Source organism: Xiphophorus couchianus, chromosome 6, assembly GCF_001444195.1.
Source record: "Xiphophorus couchianus chromosome 6, X_couchianus-1.0, whole genome shotgun sequence".
Lineage (NCBI taxonomy): Eukaryota > Metazoa > Chordata > Actinopteri > Cyprinodontiformes > Poeciliidae > Xiphophorus > Xiphophorus couchianus.
The window spans coordinates 13,531,422-13,551,138 of NC_040233.1; the positions used below are offsets into that span (position 1 = coordinate 13,531,422).

Consider the following 19,717-nt stretch of genomic DNA (forward strand, 5'->3'; position numbering starts at 1 on the left):
GTGAGTTTTATATGAATAAATCTCCAAAATTCTCATCTAAACTACTTAAATGCAGTTGAGTCCTTAGTAACAGTATTTACTCAAATTGATCATGTTTCTGATTAAGATTTTACTTTACAAATCATAGTGTGCAATAATGATTTTGGCAGTCAAATGAAATTCAACAGAAAAAAAATACTTTCTTTTTTGTGCAAATAAACATTCTGAACAATTTAGTAATTCTAGTACAAGAGTCAGTGATGTAGCAGAAAAAAGAGGTAGTAAAAGTATCTTACAACTGCTGCTTATCATACATAGTTGAGGGGTGGTGGGAACACATTCAGAATCTCCATGATCCAGACAACATTTTCGGTGTGCAGGAGAAAGACTTGGGAAAAGGCAAGCCCATCTAAAGATCTAAAGATACTGAAACTGTTAGAAGAGCACCTGGTGGCAAGGCACCATCAGGAGAGAAGATTTGTCCCAAGATACTGAAAGCTCTGGATATATATTATAGCGGGTCCTTGGGTAGAATTGGTGAAATTGACATGGGGCTTTGTTTGCTCAGTCCACTCGTGCTTTTTAAATCTGGAGTAGGCTTACAACTTACAACTTATTATTCAGATTAATATACTTTTCAGCGGGGCCTGTGGGAGCATTTGAAGATGTTGTGGTTTTGTTGACATGCATCGGAATAGTTTGCAATCATTTTGAAGCAGAAATGATAAATTCATGCGTCGTGAGTTTGAGGTCATTGTTCTTAATCAGAAACTGGTGGATTGCTTGCTGCTGGGTTGGGGGTCAATCGCTTCTTCACCGACTCCAGTCATGTGTTAGGGTGTTTGGATGTCTTGTTTACAAATTCACAGGTGAAAGTAGCTTGGAGAGAGAGAGGTACAGACAGATTGGGGTCTCATCTGCAGAAATGCGAGTGCTACTCTGATGTGTCATGATGAATAAATAGATCAGCCAAAATGTAAACCTCTCTATTTACTGTTCAACCTATGTTCTGACTCACGAGTGCTAATGAGATTTGGAACATGTCAGAAAGAAAGCAATCTCAGATAAAAGCAGCTAAAGTGATCTCCTTTATACAGAAGACAACTGATGGAAAAATGTCTTCTAGTGATACTTGCTTAGTGACAAGCAGAGTGAGCCACACACAAAACTCAGTGCAGAAATTAGAATGTCCCACTCTGTGTTGCTCCATGTGACTAGTCTCCCTTGAATAAAACTACTTTAGGTGATGCTTGCCATCCTTACTTCAAAGTGATTTTAGATATCTGTGAGGGTAAGAAGAAAAAAAAAACATTGTGCTGTGATGCTATAAATGTGTGGGTGAGTGAAATACTTTGATGTAACCTCTTCCTCACTCATTGCAGTTTTATGTTTATGCAATATGCATAGAATAACCCGTCAGTGTTTCTTTCTTTACACTGTACTTAGCTAGTTTGCTGTGGGGTCAAACTCTTCCCAGTCCCCCTGTTCCAGGTTCAGCTCTAATTAATTAGTTATAGATAACAGAGAATGTCTATGTTGCTTTGGTCAATAGGATTGACCTTTAGCGAGGGGATTTGTCTTGAATGTGTCTCTCTTTTATGCATAATGCCTGTACTTAGAGTCAGCCTGGAAGTAGTCAATATTCAAATGGCCACAATCCACAATCATTCATGGAATAACAAAATATAAAGTGGTAATGTACAGTCACTATCTAAACCTGTTTAGATTAAACCAAATGCTTATTCCTAACTTCCTCTGCAATATGGGGGCCCATCTTTCCTTTTCATCTCACCTATTTATAATGTACTTCCCTCTGTGCAGTTGTTTTGAAATGAGACCAAAGGAATAATACTAATCCCAATACAACTTACTGTAGTTTTCAATACCATTGGTATCTTCCTTTATTTACTCATTATTGTGAAAAAATGGCAGTTTATCTATTAAAAGAGAGCCACAGCCATGAGACATACCAATCAGTCTCTCATGCTATACAAATAAACTATATGCTCATCAAATTCTCAATGTGGCCCTCAGAATTACTAAAGCTTGACTAAGTGCTCTAGTGAAGCAGATGAAAGTTTGCCCTAGCTCCTAAAGCCTAGATCAAAATATTTCTTGAAAATCAATAAACATTTGGTTGTTACAAAAAAATAACAGCAAAATCAATGCCAGGGTCAAGGGAAAAGAATGGTGCACAGGGGTTTCATGCACATAATAAACTTCAGGTTATGTGCATTGAATTTGCAGTTTTCAATAGAGACCTTTATGAATCTGGAAAGCATGTTTTAGGATCCCTAAGATGCCATTTATTGCCATGTAACCTGCAAAAGACAATAAACATTTCTTGAGATGGTTGAATATTGGTTCTATGTCTGGCTCTGCTGTTAATGCTTGAATTTGTATCAGAGCACTGAGTCATTGACATTCCTCCTGCTTCTGCTGTTTAACTTCTGTGCAGTCAGACAAAGTTCTGAATTGTATGGATCATTTTCACCAATTTCCGTGGGTAGTTTCTCAAACCACAAGCCTCTGTTTTATGGCCTGCTGCTATACCAGAGATTCTTGGTTTTGGTGTGCTGGGGAAGCTCAGCCATAAAGGACCCACAGATACTGCTTTAAAAGGAAATGATGATGATTGCTAATGGGAGCTATGCTCCTCTGATGAACATCGCCTCAGGAGCCTTTCAAGTTAATATAGTCCAAAAAAAGTGCAATAAAAACCAGAGGCCAGATCAGCCGTGGAAGAAATAGAATTCCATGAAAAGATAAGCAGTATCAGGGTTTAAATAACATGACAGAAGACAGATATAACCAGGAAATAAATATAAAAACATCTAAATATATGTGGTGATTTGGTAATTACAGGTTAACTTTAAAATAAAAGTCTAATTTATTTCTATTTCAATAGTTTTAAAGTTGTGTTACCCTAACAACTATGTAATATGTTTCATAGCTTCTAATGAATAAGAAGACAGTATTTTAATGTGACTAGAAATGTAATGAATTCCCACCACATCTATTTGCATACTAGGCCATCTTCCTGTAAGTTCAAAGAAATTGCAGATCCTCTTGTTCCCTCTTTCACAACATAGCTCTTCCCGGAGGAACTTTCTCTGAGCCCAGTGAGCTCTACATAAAAAAAATAGGGGAAATGGCAGCCCCACTAGTAATATCCGCACCTGGGACTCAGCCACTACATCTGCTGGTCAGCCAGCTTCTATGCACATAGTCTCAAGAGGGAACCTTGGCAGGGGAAGATCCAGGGTTAGCAGAGTTATAAGCAACCAAACAGGGATTTCAAGTACCAAATCCATATTGTATGTTCCTAAACCTCCTCTCTCACGGTAGATTGAGTCATTGATTTATACACAGAATTTTTGTTCTCTAATTTTTATCCTTTTCTGTCTCATTTAGTTGTACTTTCATTTCATAATTGCTTATTTTGATGTGACATCAAGTCAAAAAGCTACATGGTATTAGTTCTGCATTGTTTGCACTGTCTCTGATGTTTTTATCTCCACCTCATCTATGGCTGTGACACTGGGTACTTCCAACCTAATCTCCTTTTTCTGTTCTAACTTTTCTAAAACCAAAGTCAGATGTGTTCTTGTTTTCACCAGACTGTTCTGAACTTGTGATTATTTTGTGATAGAGGTGTAAGTTGAACCAAGTCGTTCCAAGACTTGGTCAATAACTGTGTCAGCCTTTAGGGATTTGTATACTTTACACACACAATGGTGAACATTGATAAAATGAAATAAATCAAAATGAAATAAATACTGTGGCTTGCAAATGTATTCACTTCTTGAACCTTACCTCACTTTGTATCACTATAACCACAGACTTTGTTGTTATTTATTTTGGATTTAAAGTGATAGATTATCACAAAATAAATTTCCCTCTCGGATTAACAAAATATATTGATTCATTTGAAAGAGCAAAGTAGCATGATTTCATAATTTGCATTACCAAATAAACAAACAAAAAAAAAACACTTAAAAATAAAAGCCTACCCATGTCTTAAGTCTTTTGTAGCTGCTAACAGTTTTTTTTCCATGATAGTCCTGTATTTAGCTTCTTTCATCCTTCTATTAAATCTTACTTCCTTCCATCAAATTGCAATGTTATGGGGATGCAAAGAAATCCTCATAGCATGAAGTTGTCACCAGATGTTTCACCTTAGTGAAATGCAAGTTTAGCTTGCTGTTAAACATGGTGTTTTGCATTTAAGCCATAAAACTTCCGTTTTGGTCTCATCTGAGCAGAAGAACCATGTTTGGTGCCTCCCTTTTGTGTCTTTAAATTACAAACATGATTTGCAAAGCATTTCTTTTAACAAGGTTTTTTTTATTTTAAACACTTTTTCAAAAGGCCAGACTTGTGGCTGACGTGACTAAGAGCTCTCATCAGATTCTCCCACATGAGTGCTTTATCTCTGGAGCTCCTCCTGAATTATCTTGGGCCTCTTGGCAGCTTCTGTTTAGCAAACATCTGTGGCCTTCATAGAACAGTTGTATTTATACTGAAATCAAAAATGTATTGTAAAATCAACTTTACAATACATTTGCTTGCACAGATATTGTTTTAGGGCCTCTGAGTAAAGCTGAATTCCTGAATTCATGCCATAGTGGGAAAAAAATCCCATATAATTTTCCTTTGACTTCATTATGCTTTATTTTGTGTTAAGTACCTTACAACAATACTGTACAAGTAGTTTAGCAACATTTCTGGCTGTAAAATGTCAAAATATGGAATGAATAATGTGTATCAAATACATTGCTAAATTGTCTTCAGACAGTTTTAAGTATAAATGTATATGAATTCACGTGTGTATTAGTGAGAGGTTGAAACAGAAACTAATTAATTACTAGAAAGCATATATTTTCCTGTGTTGCTCTTCAGATGTTCCACCTTCCACTAATATGTGCATTTTTTTGCTTCTCAATTTCGTCACAGGCAGACTGTCTTGGCAGGTGTTGCTAGTTATCAAAGGAGATTTGTGTTTTCAAGGCTGACTGATTCATATAATAATGCAGAGCATAAATCTTAAGCTCAGTCCCCTGTTTACCTCCTTTCCTCTTATGTGATGTATAACCAGCTTTGCCACCTACATACTTGTTCAAAAGACTTCTTAAACCCCACACAAGTCCTAGTATTGACATACAACTTATGAGACGTTTATTCAGATAGGTAAATGTATCTTGGGTAGGACAAAATTTTAGTTTCTGAAATACCTAATTGGTCTGTTATCTCTGGTTGTTTGCCATTCTGCTTATCTGTAGCATTTAGGCAATACACCATCTGGAGGAAGTCTATCGAAGGGAGCATATGTCTGAATAGCTAAGAGCAGGATTTGTGCAAATGCAATGCCTGAGGAAAACACAGGTTAAAGTGTAGGCAAGTCAACATTTCTGTAAAGTATGCTTAATTTTAAAAAAAAATACAGCAAGAATAATATTTTCTTGTTCAAAATTTTGATAATATGTCTTTCTATTCAAGTTTTGCATTTTAACAGACATTGTGATTCTGGGGCTTTTGTAGAGCTTTTTGTAGCTGCTGCAGAATCACCACACATATTATCTGCCATTGTGCTCTGTAGTTATGAAGCATATGGAGCATTTGGGGCTATAGGTCAGGTCAGAAACTGAACAAACACATCAGCATTTTCACAAAAGAAACATTTTTACTGCAAATTTTCACACTAAAAAAAAATACTCTGGGCCCCAAAAACGTTGCTTCCATGTGAAAAAAAACCTTCCCCATTTAGAAAAGAAACTTTCCCCTGTGGATGGGGACATATTTGTATATTGCCTGGGATCTCTGGGAAATTCTGGCTGTCTGTTTTGCAAACTTGCCGAAGAAAACTGGAGAAAAAAAATGAATAATTAACTACTAGAACCCCAGACCACACTGTTGGCCCTATCAGAAAAGGCAGAAAAAAGTCTTGATCTGTCGAGATTTGAAGTATCCCTTTTCCTAATAGAAAGATAGTGGTCTAAAGTATAAAGAAAAGTATTTTGGAGATTAATGTGTTTGTGAGCTAATGAATAGGCCCTTTGGAAGAAGCTTCATAAATGATCCCACGGCTAATGCGGTTAATAAGCCTCGGTCACGCCAGAAAATGTAGTACAGAAGAGGCAGTCATAGCCCCAGAGAAGAGGGATAATACGGTTCATTAAAGATACGATGATTTATCCCCTTTGTACATGATTGTTGCAATGGCAGTTTGTACATGACTAGACCTTGTTTAACTGGCACAGAAAGTAGACCAGCATGTCCCTTGGCAAGATGAGTAAGATCACAGCCAAGATCAAACATGCAATTCAGTAATACAGTGAGAGCGCACTTTCTTCAAGAAACAAAAACAGTAGACCATGTTCACAGAGATTTGTTATTCTAACTCTTGAGTTTAATTATAATTATATCTGTTTTCTTAAACTTGTCCTGCATGTTCTGTGGGTTGAATGTCTTATTCACTCTATGGCAGAGTAAGCTACTGCCGGCCTCCTTAACAAATCTAGAAATTATTAAACTTTTCTCTTAGGAAATCTGCAATGTTTCCAAACTGTAAACTGCTGGATCCAAGACATAAGCCGGATTTAGTTATTGTAGATATCACGTCTGGAAGCTGCAGTATAGATTTGTCTTACAAGGAGGAGAACACATTCAGGTTGCGCGTGTGGAGACATTAGATTTAGCAAGGAGCAGTTCCACCCTTTCTGAGTGATGGGTGATAAATTGAGTCTGTTCTCTGCTGATTAGAGCTGTTCATTAACTTTTAATGAAGTCATTTGTTTAATACAACAGAGAATGGTTAATCCTCCTTATAACCTGGACCTCTACCACAGCCAGAATCCCCACAGTATGTATCTTACAACCTAACCAAGTAATCTTTTCTGACATGATTTCTAATATTAAAAACTAACATCTACTTCCTTCGTACATCCAAAATATTTTAGTTTGAAACACTAGTAACAGTGTTGCTTTTTGACTAAAACCCTTTCACTGAGATCATTGCATGCTTTATAAAAACAGACCCTCATCTTCCAGATCCACTAGTCTTAAGTCTTTTAGATGCTGTTCATTTTTCTGGATCCCATCTGGACACAGGCTCTGCTGTCCAGGCTTCAAGACCCAGAGAAGAAAGGCCACTTTTGTCCCGAGGGTCGTCACTCTTAAATTGAGTGAAATCAATATCCAGTAAATGGCCATAATAGCCAGCGCTCTACCATGTTTCAACATATATACAGTACTATTATAAGTACTGCATTGGATCCACATGCTTCATATTGTGCACCCCCTTCCCCTCCTAAAAAAAAGAACAAACATGTGGAAATGTGGGTTTCTTCTAACTGACTTTATGGTGTAGCAATTTTAGAAATATTTTCCAAATTTTGTAAAATTGAATTTATAACCTGGGGTTCCATTACACTTTAGCAGTATCCCAGGCTAATCTCTGTAAGGCCACTTCACACTAATGCAGTAATTCATTTGTTACAGTACAATGTATACTGTGTATCTCACCTGGAAAAGTGTACGCAAATGTCAGTAGGTAACCTTTTTTATCCGTCTTTCAGAAATGAAAGAAAAAGAAAAGAAAAAAAACTACATTCCAAAGCAAAGAAAAGTTGATACTCAAGAAAAACAAAACAAAACATTTTTATCAGATTTATAACTTTACACTTGGATTTAGGATTAACTGTAACAGCAGTCAAATTGATCAACATCAGAAGAAGGTTTAGCTGTTCATAACAAAACATCTTGTTTGCTATTGTATCCATAGATGTATTTATCTATGGATACAATAGACCTATGGATAAATACATCTATGGATGGATACAACAGAATTGTATCTATTCTATTGCATGGATACAATAAGTACAAGTAAACTGTGAATATACTACGACCGAAGCATTTAGTTTTAATTACAGATCTCTTGATGTTAACGACTTGATCTCAGTGTCTCCCCAGTGTCCACGCAGTATGAAATCTTTAGGAGACTGAGTGAATATTCTCAAATTTAACATATGACCTCACATTGTCTTCACTATAAGCATGTTTGTGTCGGTGCTCTGAGAGGTATCTGGGCTGACTCTTTTCAAAGTAAAGTCTTGATTTGTTGTATAATATCAGGAAAAGAAGGTTGAAAAAAGTCAAGCATGACAGTGACAATTTAAATCTTACACATAGACTCTGGATATAATGTGGAATATAAAAATTGGGGAATTCTTGTTGGTATGTGGTCGTAGAGGTGGAATACGCCCAGGTTAATGTGTGACTTACAGTTTTGTTCGTCACCATCTCCTGAGCTTTGGCAACCATCTTCATCATCACAGTCTGCGGTGCTTCCATGCTCTCCCCCACTGCCTAGTTCTTCCCAGACCTCAATTTCATTAAGATTTGGGAACTTCTCCTGGGTTTCCTATGGAAACAGATAATAGAGTATTAGCATACACTAGAGTATCATTTTGAGACTATAAAGAAAAACATAGAAGAGGTACATTTTCAGAAAAACAGTATTCATAGAGTGAGTGAGTAAATAGTTTGCTATGATATGATGATTCAAATACTTAATCGATATTGTGCAAATATTTAAAAGAACAAATCTAATGTTTTTAAATCAATTACAATATGAACATCAATATAAAGCAGGCATAATTAACAAGGACAAAATATATTTTTTTAAGCAGATTAAAATAGTGAAATGGTTTAGAAAATCTGATAGACTGAGTGTGAAGAGACAAGACAGGCAAAACTTAATTTTCTTATAGTGAGGACGAGAGTAATAAGAAAGTGAACAACAGGGAAGAGACACAGTAAAATGGGTGTTGTCAACCTCATTAACAACCTCAAGTCATACAATAAATAATATTTTAGAATTGGAATTTGTATTATACTTTAAGTTTAGCACGGTGCGTGTCAGAAAGGAAAGAATTATGCTTCGTTAGTTTCCTTGTGAAACATTTCAAGATGAATCATGACCTACTCTGCCTCGACGTATTAAGTCTTGTAAATGTTGGCTAGAGCTCAAAATACCCTGGGGTAGATCAACATGGGTGGTGCACAATAGCAAAAAGGCCCTAGGTGGTAGGATTATGTGTTCCATTTATTTCCAAGCATGTTTCTAGAAAAACATTTACTCAAACAAAAATAGTAAAAAGTGTTTTTTCTGCACGCATCATATTTGTGTTTTTTGTCATATCATTCCATATTTTATAAGGGGATATGTTCTACCTGAGGGATAGGGGCAAAAAATATAATGAATCCAACATATTGAATATACTGTATGAAATCACAAATACCTTTTTTGATACTATGTTGTACTCATCTCTGTTCATATGCACTATTATTGATGTATATAACAGAGATTCAAACAGAAGACATATTAACTAAAAACATGTCGATAGATGAATGTAATGAATGTAAAGAGTAATTAGTGCTGAGGGATGACAAATATCTTTGACACCAGACTTACGCACCTGCTCTAATGGTGACCTGTTAAATTGCCTACAAGAAAACCTTTCAGGGGACTATACAGTGGTTCGTACTAAAGTAGTATTTAGGAAGTTATGCAAAGTACAATTGTGGAACAAGATCAGCAGGTATAACACATTTACAGTATTTGATCAAAACCAAGAGACCAAGCTATAAAATGAAGTAAAAAACTATGAAATTAAAGGAAAACCTTTTAGCAGCTTGACTTTTAAAAATGTACATTTTAATTTTCTTCATCACTGATTTGTTGACTGAGTATTGCATTTTTCAACAGTATGTAATAAAGTACAAAACTGCAAATTACTGTGTCACAAAGATAAGTTTCTGAGATTGTACCTCAATGCAATGTGCTATAGTGCAACTGTACAGCTATGGCATAAGCTCAGTGCTGATGACTTAGATATACCGATATGATATAGGGCCTTAAAAACAATGTAGTAGGACAGATCCTTTACACCTAAAACAAATGAAAAGGATTCCCAGGCGGTCATCTCAGTTTTCAGCTTTGCAACAGTTAGTCACATGAAATGCTCAGAAATGTTTAAGGGTTGGTATTCTGACCATATTTTGACTCCTTAGAAATTGTAAACTGACATTCTGTGTTCAAAATGAAATAACAATGAGAGATATAATAGCCTGTTATTAACAGCAGACCTTGTGTGTATGTTTCTAATGTTAGACAGCCAATTTAAGTTTAAATAAAAGGCATGGGAAAATGTAACAAAGCCAATCAAAATATTTGAACACTCGATAAATGATATGTAGTGAGAAAACATCCCTATAAGAAAGATGGAAAACATCTTAATCTCCAGAGAATAATGATGGTGAAATCTATAACCTATCTTGACTTGTGATAAAGACGCTGTTTATATCTAAAACAACTGAAAAAATCCATCCATTTTCTGTGCACCCGTGTCCCTAATGGGGTCGGGAGGGTTGCTGGTGCCTATCTCCAGCTACGTTCCAGGCGGGAGGCGGGGTACACCCTGGACAGGTCGCCAGTCTGTCGCAGGGCAACACAAAGACATACAGGACAAACAACCATTCACACACAAACACACACCTAGGGAGAATTTAGATAGACCAATTAACCTAACAGTCATGTTTTTGGACTGTAGGAGGAAGCCGGAGTACCCGGAGAGAACCCACGTATGCACAGGGAGAACATGCAAACTCCATGCAGAAAGACCCCGGCCGGGAATCGAACCCAGGACCTTCTTGCTGCAAGGCAACAGTGCTACCAACTGCGCCACTGTGCAGCCCAACTGAAAAAATGTCTAATAAATTACAATATGTTTAACACTTATTCCCATTTTCATACAAATTTAGAAAATAATTTACATACTCAGTACCTCATTAACATGACAGAGCATTATTTTAATAGTTAACTGAAAAATTGCTCCGTTTGTCTGTCAAATTAAGACTATCCTACAAATAATACAATGTTTGACATGAAAGTAAATTGTAAAAAAAAAAATGAAAGTGGATCCATTGGAAAATGTTATACTGTGACTATGCTGTTTGACGGGTGCTTCCAGTTATGTAAGATGATATGCATCCAGGAGAAAAATGTTTGAAAAAAGGAATTCCAACCTTTCATTACTCTGGCATCTCAGAAGAATTGAGATATTTTCAAAAGACTTGATGAAATAGTTTCTAGTCCTGCTTATAGCATGCTAACTAATTCCCCCCTCTTTCTTCTTAGAAACATTCTTTAGTCAGAGGATGATGGGGTTTTAGAGCTTCCAAGAATAAACTGCTGCAAGTATCCACAAAAAGCTTGTACTGGAAATCAAAAATTAGTCGCCTTCAGAATATGCAGTGCTTATCACATATTTTTTGGAAAGAATTCACATTTTGCACTTTTGAAACTAAAGAAGATTCTAAGATATAGTTTCACAATATAAAAGGAAGAAATGCGAGGGAGCAATTTATTGCAAACCACCATTAAACTGAAATAGGCTGTTCATCATCTGATCAAACGTTTAAGATCACATCATTCAAAAGACCAAATCTTTGCAAAAATGTGGGCTCAGTGTTATTTTCTCTCAGGTATCCACAATGTCATGACCCATTACTGGGAACAGCAAGAAAGCTTTCTGTCTTTGAACACAGTTGGATTGTTGAGTTGTATAATCAGGGCCTCTTACAGTGTGCCATTGGTGCTGAGGTTGGACACAGTAGACAGTCATTTTAAACTTCTTAAAAGATCCTGAGGGTTATGGAAAGGTCAAGTGGCAGACCCCAAAATATGTCACTGGCCATGAGCCGTAGGGTCCAATTTGCTGTCTGTCGAGATACACACCCAAATTAAGCTTGTCACTAACGCCAATTGCAATGGCATAACCATCAGATAACATCTGCAAGAGAAGAGTTTTGAGAAAAAAAAACTTCCTCTTCAAAGGCCTCAACTCCTTCAGTGACATACATTTTAGTTTCAAACATTTTCCAGCCGTAAAACCGATATAAAAACATCATTTATACAGATAGAACATTGCCCGTTCAGAGTTTGCACGAGAGCACCAAACATGGGACATTAAAAGGTGAAAGAGAGTTTTATTCTCTGAAGAGAAAAAAAAAATACCTTGATGTCCGCATGGCTTCTAACATTACAGTTTAATGGTTATTTGTTGTAAAATGGTTACTCTGAGTTTTTGGTCTCGCTCACATTTTTTGTTTTTGCATTTTGAAGTTCTATTTAGAACCTTCTTATGATCCAAAAGTGCAAAATGTAAATTACTGCCATTTTTCAACTGGTCTTAAAACTTTGATCAGGTCTGTGTCTAAAAGAGGCAAACACATTTATATGTAAATCTAGTTAGAATTTCACTGGGTAGTCTAACAATATGCAAGTCTGCAAACAAGGACTTCTACTCCATCCATCCATCCATCTATTTTCTTACATCCTTGTCCCTAGTGGGGTTGGGAGGTGCTGGTGCCTATCTCCAGCCAACGTTCCGGGTGAGAGGCGGGGTACACCCTGGACAGGTCGCCACTCTGTCGCAGGGCAACACAGAGACAGACAGGACAAACAACCATGCACACACACTCACACCTAGGGAGAATTTAAAGAGACCAATTTACCTAACAATTTACCTAAGCCGGACTACCCAGAGAGAACCCACGCATGCACAGGGAGAACATGCAAACTCCATGCAGAAAGACCCCGGGAATCGAACCCAGGACCTTCTTGCTGCAAGGCAACAGTGCTACCAACTGCACCACTGTGCAGCCCACGAACTCCTACTCTAAAATGGAAAAATATGCTTTTGATAAAAGATGGTAAAAATAATATTTTATTAATGTCATTTGATTCTCTACTGGTGGTATAAAATACAACTCTTTATTAAGGTCATTGGTGATGAAACTGAGAAAAAGACAATATTAAAAACAATCTGCAGGGAACAGAAGAGAAAAATGGCTATCAAAAAATTTACCATAAAAAATAGTCTCTTTTAGTAGTCTGTAGTAGTCTGTTTTATTCATATCTCTGGCAGAATGGGCTCTTTTCACCTCAGCTTCCGCGTTCGGGAAAAAGCAGCTCGATGGTTTCAGATCTATTGAAAATAGCACTTTCCACTGGGTATTTGCATCGATCCGAAGCCCCAACAAGTAAGCTGGAGAAAGGTTTTAAGATGTTCGCCTCGCTATACGTTCACAGAGACGAAGGTGAGTTTTACTTTCTTTAAACTTTGTGGCTAACATTAGCTTTAGCTTATGGTAGTAGGCAATATTCTCTGACATTTTTCTTGTAAAAACATCTTTCATCCATTCTAACGGACAATGTTTTTACCTTAGGTACAAGTATATTACGTGTGTTTATTGTCGTTAGTGTCAGAGACCAAGTAACGGGGGGTTAGTGTCAGAGACCAAGTAACGGGGGATTTTACGGTTCAGGCAACAACCCCATAGCTTAACAGTAGAGCAGCTCTGGTGTCGGAGTTCTAGTTCAGCTGACGGTTCAGGTTCAAAGTTTTATTTTATTTTTATATTTGTATCATGTTCGAATAAATTTCATTTCATTTCATTTCATTTCAAAGTTGTTGCTTTTAGAAAAGTATGGCCGTGTTCCTTAAGGTCTCCATGTTACTTCATTTTATTAGTTTTGCATGCTTCTTGTGAAGCAGGACGGTGTTTACAGCAGTATGTACAGGCAGATCAGTAGCTCTTGTTCCCACAAACTTGCTCTTTCAGGCTGAATACAGAAGTGATTCCATGGAAATGTCGCGAGATTAGTTTCTGTTGTACATCTAGAGTAACGGTAGTTACACTTCCTGACCACTGGGGGAACACTAGGAAAGGACACACAGAAACGAGTTCGAATAAGAAGTAGTTCATGTTGTACCTCATGTTAGAAGCAACAATAAAGAGCACGGCTTTTCAACCGGATAGCTTCTCCTGTCTTCCCTCATATCATGACAGGAAATAACACAGGAGGCTCCTTTACCTTCTTCTTTAGACTGAAGTTGATCCGGAGTGAAGTGAAGGCTGCAAACTTTGCTGTGCGGCGTTAGCTTCAGGACCGTTTGAAAATCCATGAAAACTTAAAAGTCCATTATATTAGGAAGACAACAAAGTGCATAGTATTGTTTTATTTGCGTCTGAAATACGACTTTGTCTTTTCTAGCTGTCATGGTAACTCAAAACGGAAAAAAGAGCCGCATTTGCTCATGTTGTGACGTTGTGATGTCAGCGCTGCAGGTGCACAGAGCCCATTAGATCTGAAATTATTTTAATTCCATCAATAAATGTGTTTCCTATAGGATATGACAGATGCATCTCCTAAAAGATAATAATGTAGTATCAAACGCTGAGCTGCTGAATATGTACATTAAGGCTACAGCATCTCCATCTTCCCATGGCCCATGCCATTAAATAGCTTAAATAATGTCAAACCATATTTATCAGCCACCATGAATTTAACTGTGTTCTGTTTTTTGGTGTATCCAGAAAGTTCCTAATATATATATATATATATATATATATATATATATATATTACTGATTCATCACAGATTCATTAAAGGAAAAGAATATTTATTTTAATATAAGCAAATTCGTTTATATTTTCAGTGCAAGATAAATCTAAGAAAATAGAAATGTCCCAAAATCAGACCATAAAAAATACTCTAAAAGAAACTAGAGATGAGCATTCTTGAAATGCATAGCCAAATTTTAAACAATAGCACATCAACACACCCCTTCTCGACATGCTAGCGCAAGCTGATTGTGTTACTAACTGCTAGTGACACCTTATTGGCTGTGACCTTATATAACACTCGTGACTCATTCAACTGAACTGTTTTGTTAAGACTGTCACACTCTGCACCTTTCAGACACTCGCTGAAGCATATTACATGTATTTATAATGTATGTGTATCATAATAAACTTGGACTTATGGTCGGTGAATGATAGACAACAGTTGGAGCAGTAGTTGCATTTTTTTCTGAGCATGTTTCAACAACTGCTTTGATGACAAAAATTGTGAGAAAATATGAAACTGCTTCTGCATTGCTGGGCATATGAAATATTTCACGCATCAAACTGAGTTTCACTTGTCCTCCAAGGGAAACTATTTAAATGGTTTAAAAAGCGGCTCTGACAAGGCACCACTTGAGGTCATTTGCCAGGAATGTCCATTATAATGGTAATAATCAGCCCACATGCTGGATTAATGAGAGCAACCTTCACAATGCATGTAATTTCAATATTTCAGTTGCCACCAAAAGAAAAAAAGTGACCTACTTTTCTACTGCCAATAAACTGGATCTATTAGACCAGGGGTCCCCAAACTTTCTCCTGTGAGGGCCACATAACTTGTCCCTTCTCAGATGGGGGGCCGGGATCAGTTTGTAACAGAAAAAGTGTGACGATTGTAAGAGTGCTAAACATAAAAATGTATTGTTTTTCAGAAAGCACAATCAAATAACCTTTTCTGGATTCTTCAGAGAACAAAAGTCAGGAAATAACACTATTTATGAAATAAATAATAACCAAATAACACTGGGTTCTCCACATAAAAAAAAGGGTTAGGGTCAATTATATGCATATATAAAATAGTTACTAACTAATAGTTAATAATAAATAAAGTTCATTACTAAGGAACATTTTATTGCAAAAGTCCAACTTATCAAATAAAAATGCACATATATGAAAATACTCTGGTATTGTTCAGGGGGCCGGACCAAATGTGGAGGCGGGCCGCATCTGGCCCGCGGGCCGTAGTTTGGGGACCACTGTATTAGACCTTTAAAACAAATTCCCTCTTTGGAGATTCATTGAAACAATAGAAGCAACAAAGGCCTAAAACCCCTCACAATAATTATGAAAATATGTATTTTATTCCTGCACAGATTCAAAACTTTTGAATTTCTTAAACTACTTTCTGATAAATTAACTTAAAAATTATGTGACTTTTTGGGTGAACTTTTAAACTTTCATCTCCAAATTACAGACCTAGATCTAGGCAACAAACCTTGGGGCAGTAATGGTGTCCTGGGAAAGTCACTCCTTCTGTCACATTCCAGCCAATAAAATGCAAACAATTACCTGACAGGTAATATAGTCTGTCAGTATCTCATCCATCCAAGCAACAGGCGTAATTCATGCATGTGAAATTTCAAGCTCGTACACGTAGATGTGCACATGCCAGGAGAGTATGTGCACAGGTAAAAATAGGTAGGTTGATTAATCTGCATTATAATATTAGCCCATTAATATTTTTAGATTAATTGGATGCGCTAGCGCATTATCATTGACAGCAAGCTTCAAGATATGAAACAATGTGGTTGTGAATTTACCTTAACTTAGATATTTTCTAAAAGCTTCCAACAATTCCAAATGTCGTATGTTTCATAGCAGCCAAGACTGCTATGGAAATGAGGAATTTTACTGTATCATGTATAGGCATCCTGGTATCTGTTGGAGTTTGATAAGGATCAATCTCACTTTCAGCACCTTAATGAAATCTCCCCAAGGTACGTACAAAGTAATGTACTGTGGAAAATGGTTTCTTTTTCTTTCCAAAAAAGATGAGTCTGAAACAATTAAAACTGCAAGCATACTGAGTGGCAAAGGGGCAAAATGACCAGCAACCTCCAAAGTCTAGTTCTCTATCAGAGCAAGGCGGGTGACCAGCTGACCTGATAGCATTGGAAAATATTTGTTTTAAAGCTTGCAGCTTTTGTTATTCTTAAGCAAAGGCATTTTTTCCTCTTTAGTGCTTTTGCTAACTTGGTAATTGTTTAGCACACTTAGCTTCCCTTGAGTCAATGGTCAACATTATTGCTTTAGGGTTAACACAACTAACGTTTTAATTAGAGGTGGCTGCTGCTGATTCTGAATGTTTGTCCCACAGCAACAGCTTTTGTTGTTGCTGGCATGAGATGTTGGCAATGAGGTAACAATTGGTATTGTGAAATTTAAAATACCTTGTGATAATTTAGGGCCAGTTCAACTCAAAATAATCAAATTCTTGACAAGCAAATTAGATTTTCATAACTATGTGCCACCATCACTAGCAAGATTTAGGTTTTCTACGTGTCAAGACTTACTTTTTTTTACTAATTCAATCATTTTTTAAGGATTCTTTGACTCTAGTGGGCTTTATTTGACAGTATGTCAACATGGAAGTGGGTTGTGAGAAAGGGGTAGGATATGTGGCAAAGGTCAACAGGCTGGGACTCAAACCTGTGATGACCGCGTAGAGGCCTCAGTCCTCTATGGGTCCTCTAGACGGCCCCGTGGTAAAGCACATGGATCATGCGCTTTACCCCTGCGTCACTGCAGACTTCCTTTTTTAATGATGAGTTGGTAACCCAAAAATGAGGCAAAAAAGTCACATCTGGTGGGATATTTAGAAGCTTTGCATTAAATTACAGTTGTAAAAAAATGTTATGATCAAATTACAGTCTGGCTTCATAAAGTTTGGTTGCCAGGCGAAAACACAGGACTGTGTAGCCAGACCTGTTACTGTATTGTTGCCACAGCAGCAGCAAAAAAGAAGCAGAGCTCCTGTGAAGACCAAGTTCATCATCTTTTTCAAGTGGAAAGAATTTGTCCCCTCCCTGTGACATGCTGCCAGCTAACTCCAGGCTCTTTCTTCATCCCTGGGCTCCAGTAATGCTTTACAGCTCAAACCCCTTTAGACTAAGACATAAAAATCCATTCAATGTTGAAGTCAGAAAATATAGTATTGTTTTTGCTACATAGCACTGGAAATAGAACAGAAACACAATGAAGTATATTTAATTGTTAAGATGATTGATCTCAAAGGAAGCTTCTCAAGTGTGGTATCTCACTGAGCTGTTTAAGTAGGACAGCAAAGCAGTAGTCAGCCTAATAAATCACCCAACATATTTCTCTCAATTTTAATTTTATGCTCTGTATTTTAAAAAAAATCTTTAAATCAGTGCTCCGACTTTTCAGTTATCCCAACTTCCGCTATTTTTTTTAATGATACTGTCTGGGTTTGTACATGTTGATGTTAATCTGTGAGTCTGTGTGTCACATTCTATTTAGAAAAGAAATGGTTTTACACTTTCACAAATGTTCTGACCTCATGAGAACGAAATGAGCATTCTTAAAGAATCCACACCCATAAACAGCTGGACTTAATGCTATTAATCAAACGTGCATTACACAACATTTATTGTCCACTTTAGCAGTATTTACAGGCAGAGAAGATAATGAAATGAAGAAGATAGTCAGGGAGATAAACATGGGTGGATTCTGATCTGACTTAGTAAGTAGATCCTTTTATAGAACAATGTAACATTAGGTTTGACATTTGTGTGCACGTGTTTTTTTCTTTGTTAGGATGTCATTTCTAGATTATAGTTTCATGAAACTTTGCGGATTTGCAGTGGTGTTTGCATTCACCACATAAAGCTGTCAAGCACATCACATGACTGTGAGAAACTGACACTGTCTGTCTTTTTATGTTTAAAACTGCACTCAAGCTCTTCTCTGTGCATATGCAAAATAATTATATTGATAAATCTGAGGTAAAAGTATGTGATATCTCAGCAGGAGATTTCTTGTTTATATAACAAACTTAGAGAGCACAGCAAAAAAACATCTCTTCTCGCTTTTCTTCCTCTGTCCTTTCAAGTTTTTTTCAATGACAGTTCAGTTCAGAGCATTTTATAAACTTTATGTTGTATTGTGGAACTTGGAATTACAGTTCAAGGACACGGCATTGATACTCAGTCATTCGAGCAGCTACAATCAGCTGAGGGAACAAACTGTGTACTGAAACGTTAAAATTAAAGAAAAAATCCTAGATAAACGGGCCTTGAAAGTAAACGCAACCTGTGAAAACATGTTGCCATCATTCAACTTGCAAACCTGCCTATCCCATCTGTCATCAAATGAGAGGTGGGGTACACGCTGTATAGATGTCAGACCATTACTGGGCCAAAAACGAGACAAATGGGACCAATGATCATACAAAACCACAAAAGAACAAGCAGAAAATACAAACCTTATGTTCAAGTACAACAAATTTGCAGTGTATTGTGTAGAGTTATTTTTTTTCTCCGACTCAAGCAGGAAGAAATCTTTGTATAATTACTAATGAGGGGTTTCAAAATAAAATAATAAACTATTACAGGAGATTAAAATGTTCTTTTTTAATGTCATTTTTCCCTGCAATTATGTTTTTGTCAGTTTTGATATTGTTTAGTCAGGCCTGCATTTCAGTTAATCCTATGCATTACTCCTCAGAAATGACCAAAACTCAAATAAGACAAGAGGAGTTTATTTCTAAAATAACAGAACTTCTAGCCATTGCTGGTATGGTCCTTATAAATACTAGATTGTTTGTGCTTAATCAAGAAAGATGTCGTAATTAATTGAACTCCTATTATGCCATCTGTTTTATGCATTGACCAGTTTCTTTACTAAGTACACCTATTCTTTTGCTTGCTCAAATGCTGAATCACTCCATTCCATCTCTATTCATAAGAGCACTTTAAAACAACCACAGCTGACACAATTTGTTGTACACATAAAAAAGAAAACTCCTTAAAGCACTGTTATTGTCCAAACAATGTAGGACAATAACAGTGTGGGAAATGTTGCCCATTATGATAAGTCTTCAGTTCAGCTGAACATTAAGATGATGAAAAGAAAATTTGGCACAAGTCATGTGAAAGTGTGGTCCATTCTGCCTTGCTTCAATGTTTCTGGCTGTTGATGGTGAAATGATATGGAGGATATTTTATTGATACGCTTTGAGTCT

The 19,717-nt window shown here is 36.7% G+C and overlaps 1 protein-coding gene across 2 annotated transcripts in view; it reads right to left on the reverse strand.

The window, feature by feature from the left end:
- Positions 1 to 19,717, reverse strand: part of gpc5c (glypican 5c) — a 98,489-nt gene that overhangs the window by 10,187 nt on the left and 68,585 nt on the right. For both annotated transcript variants that reach the window (XM_028021277.1, XM_028021276.1), the window contains one exon: positions 8,263 to 8,401. In XM_028021277.1, the coding sequence (XP_027877078.1) occupies positions 8,263 to 8,401 (139 nt within the window). The remainder of the gene's footprint in view (positions 1 to 8,262; positions 8,402 to 19,717) is intronic.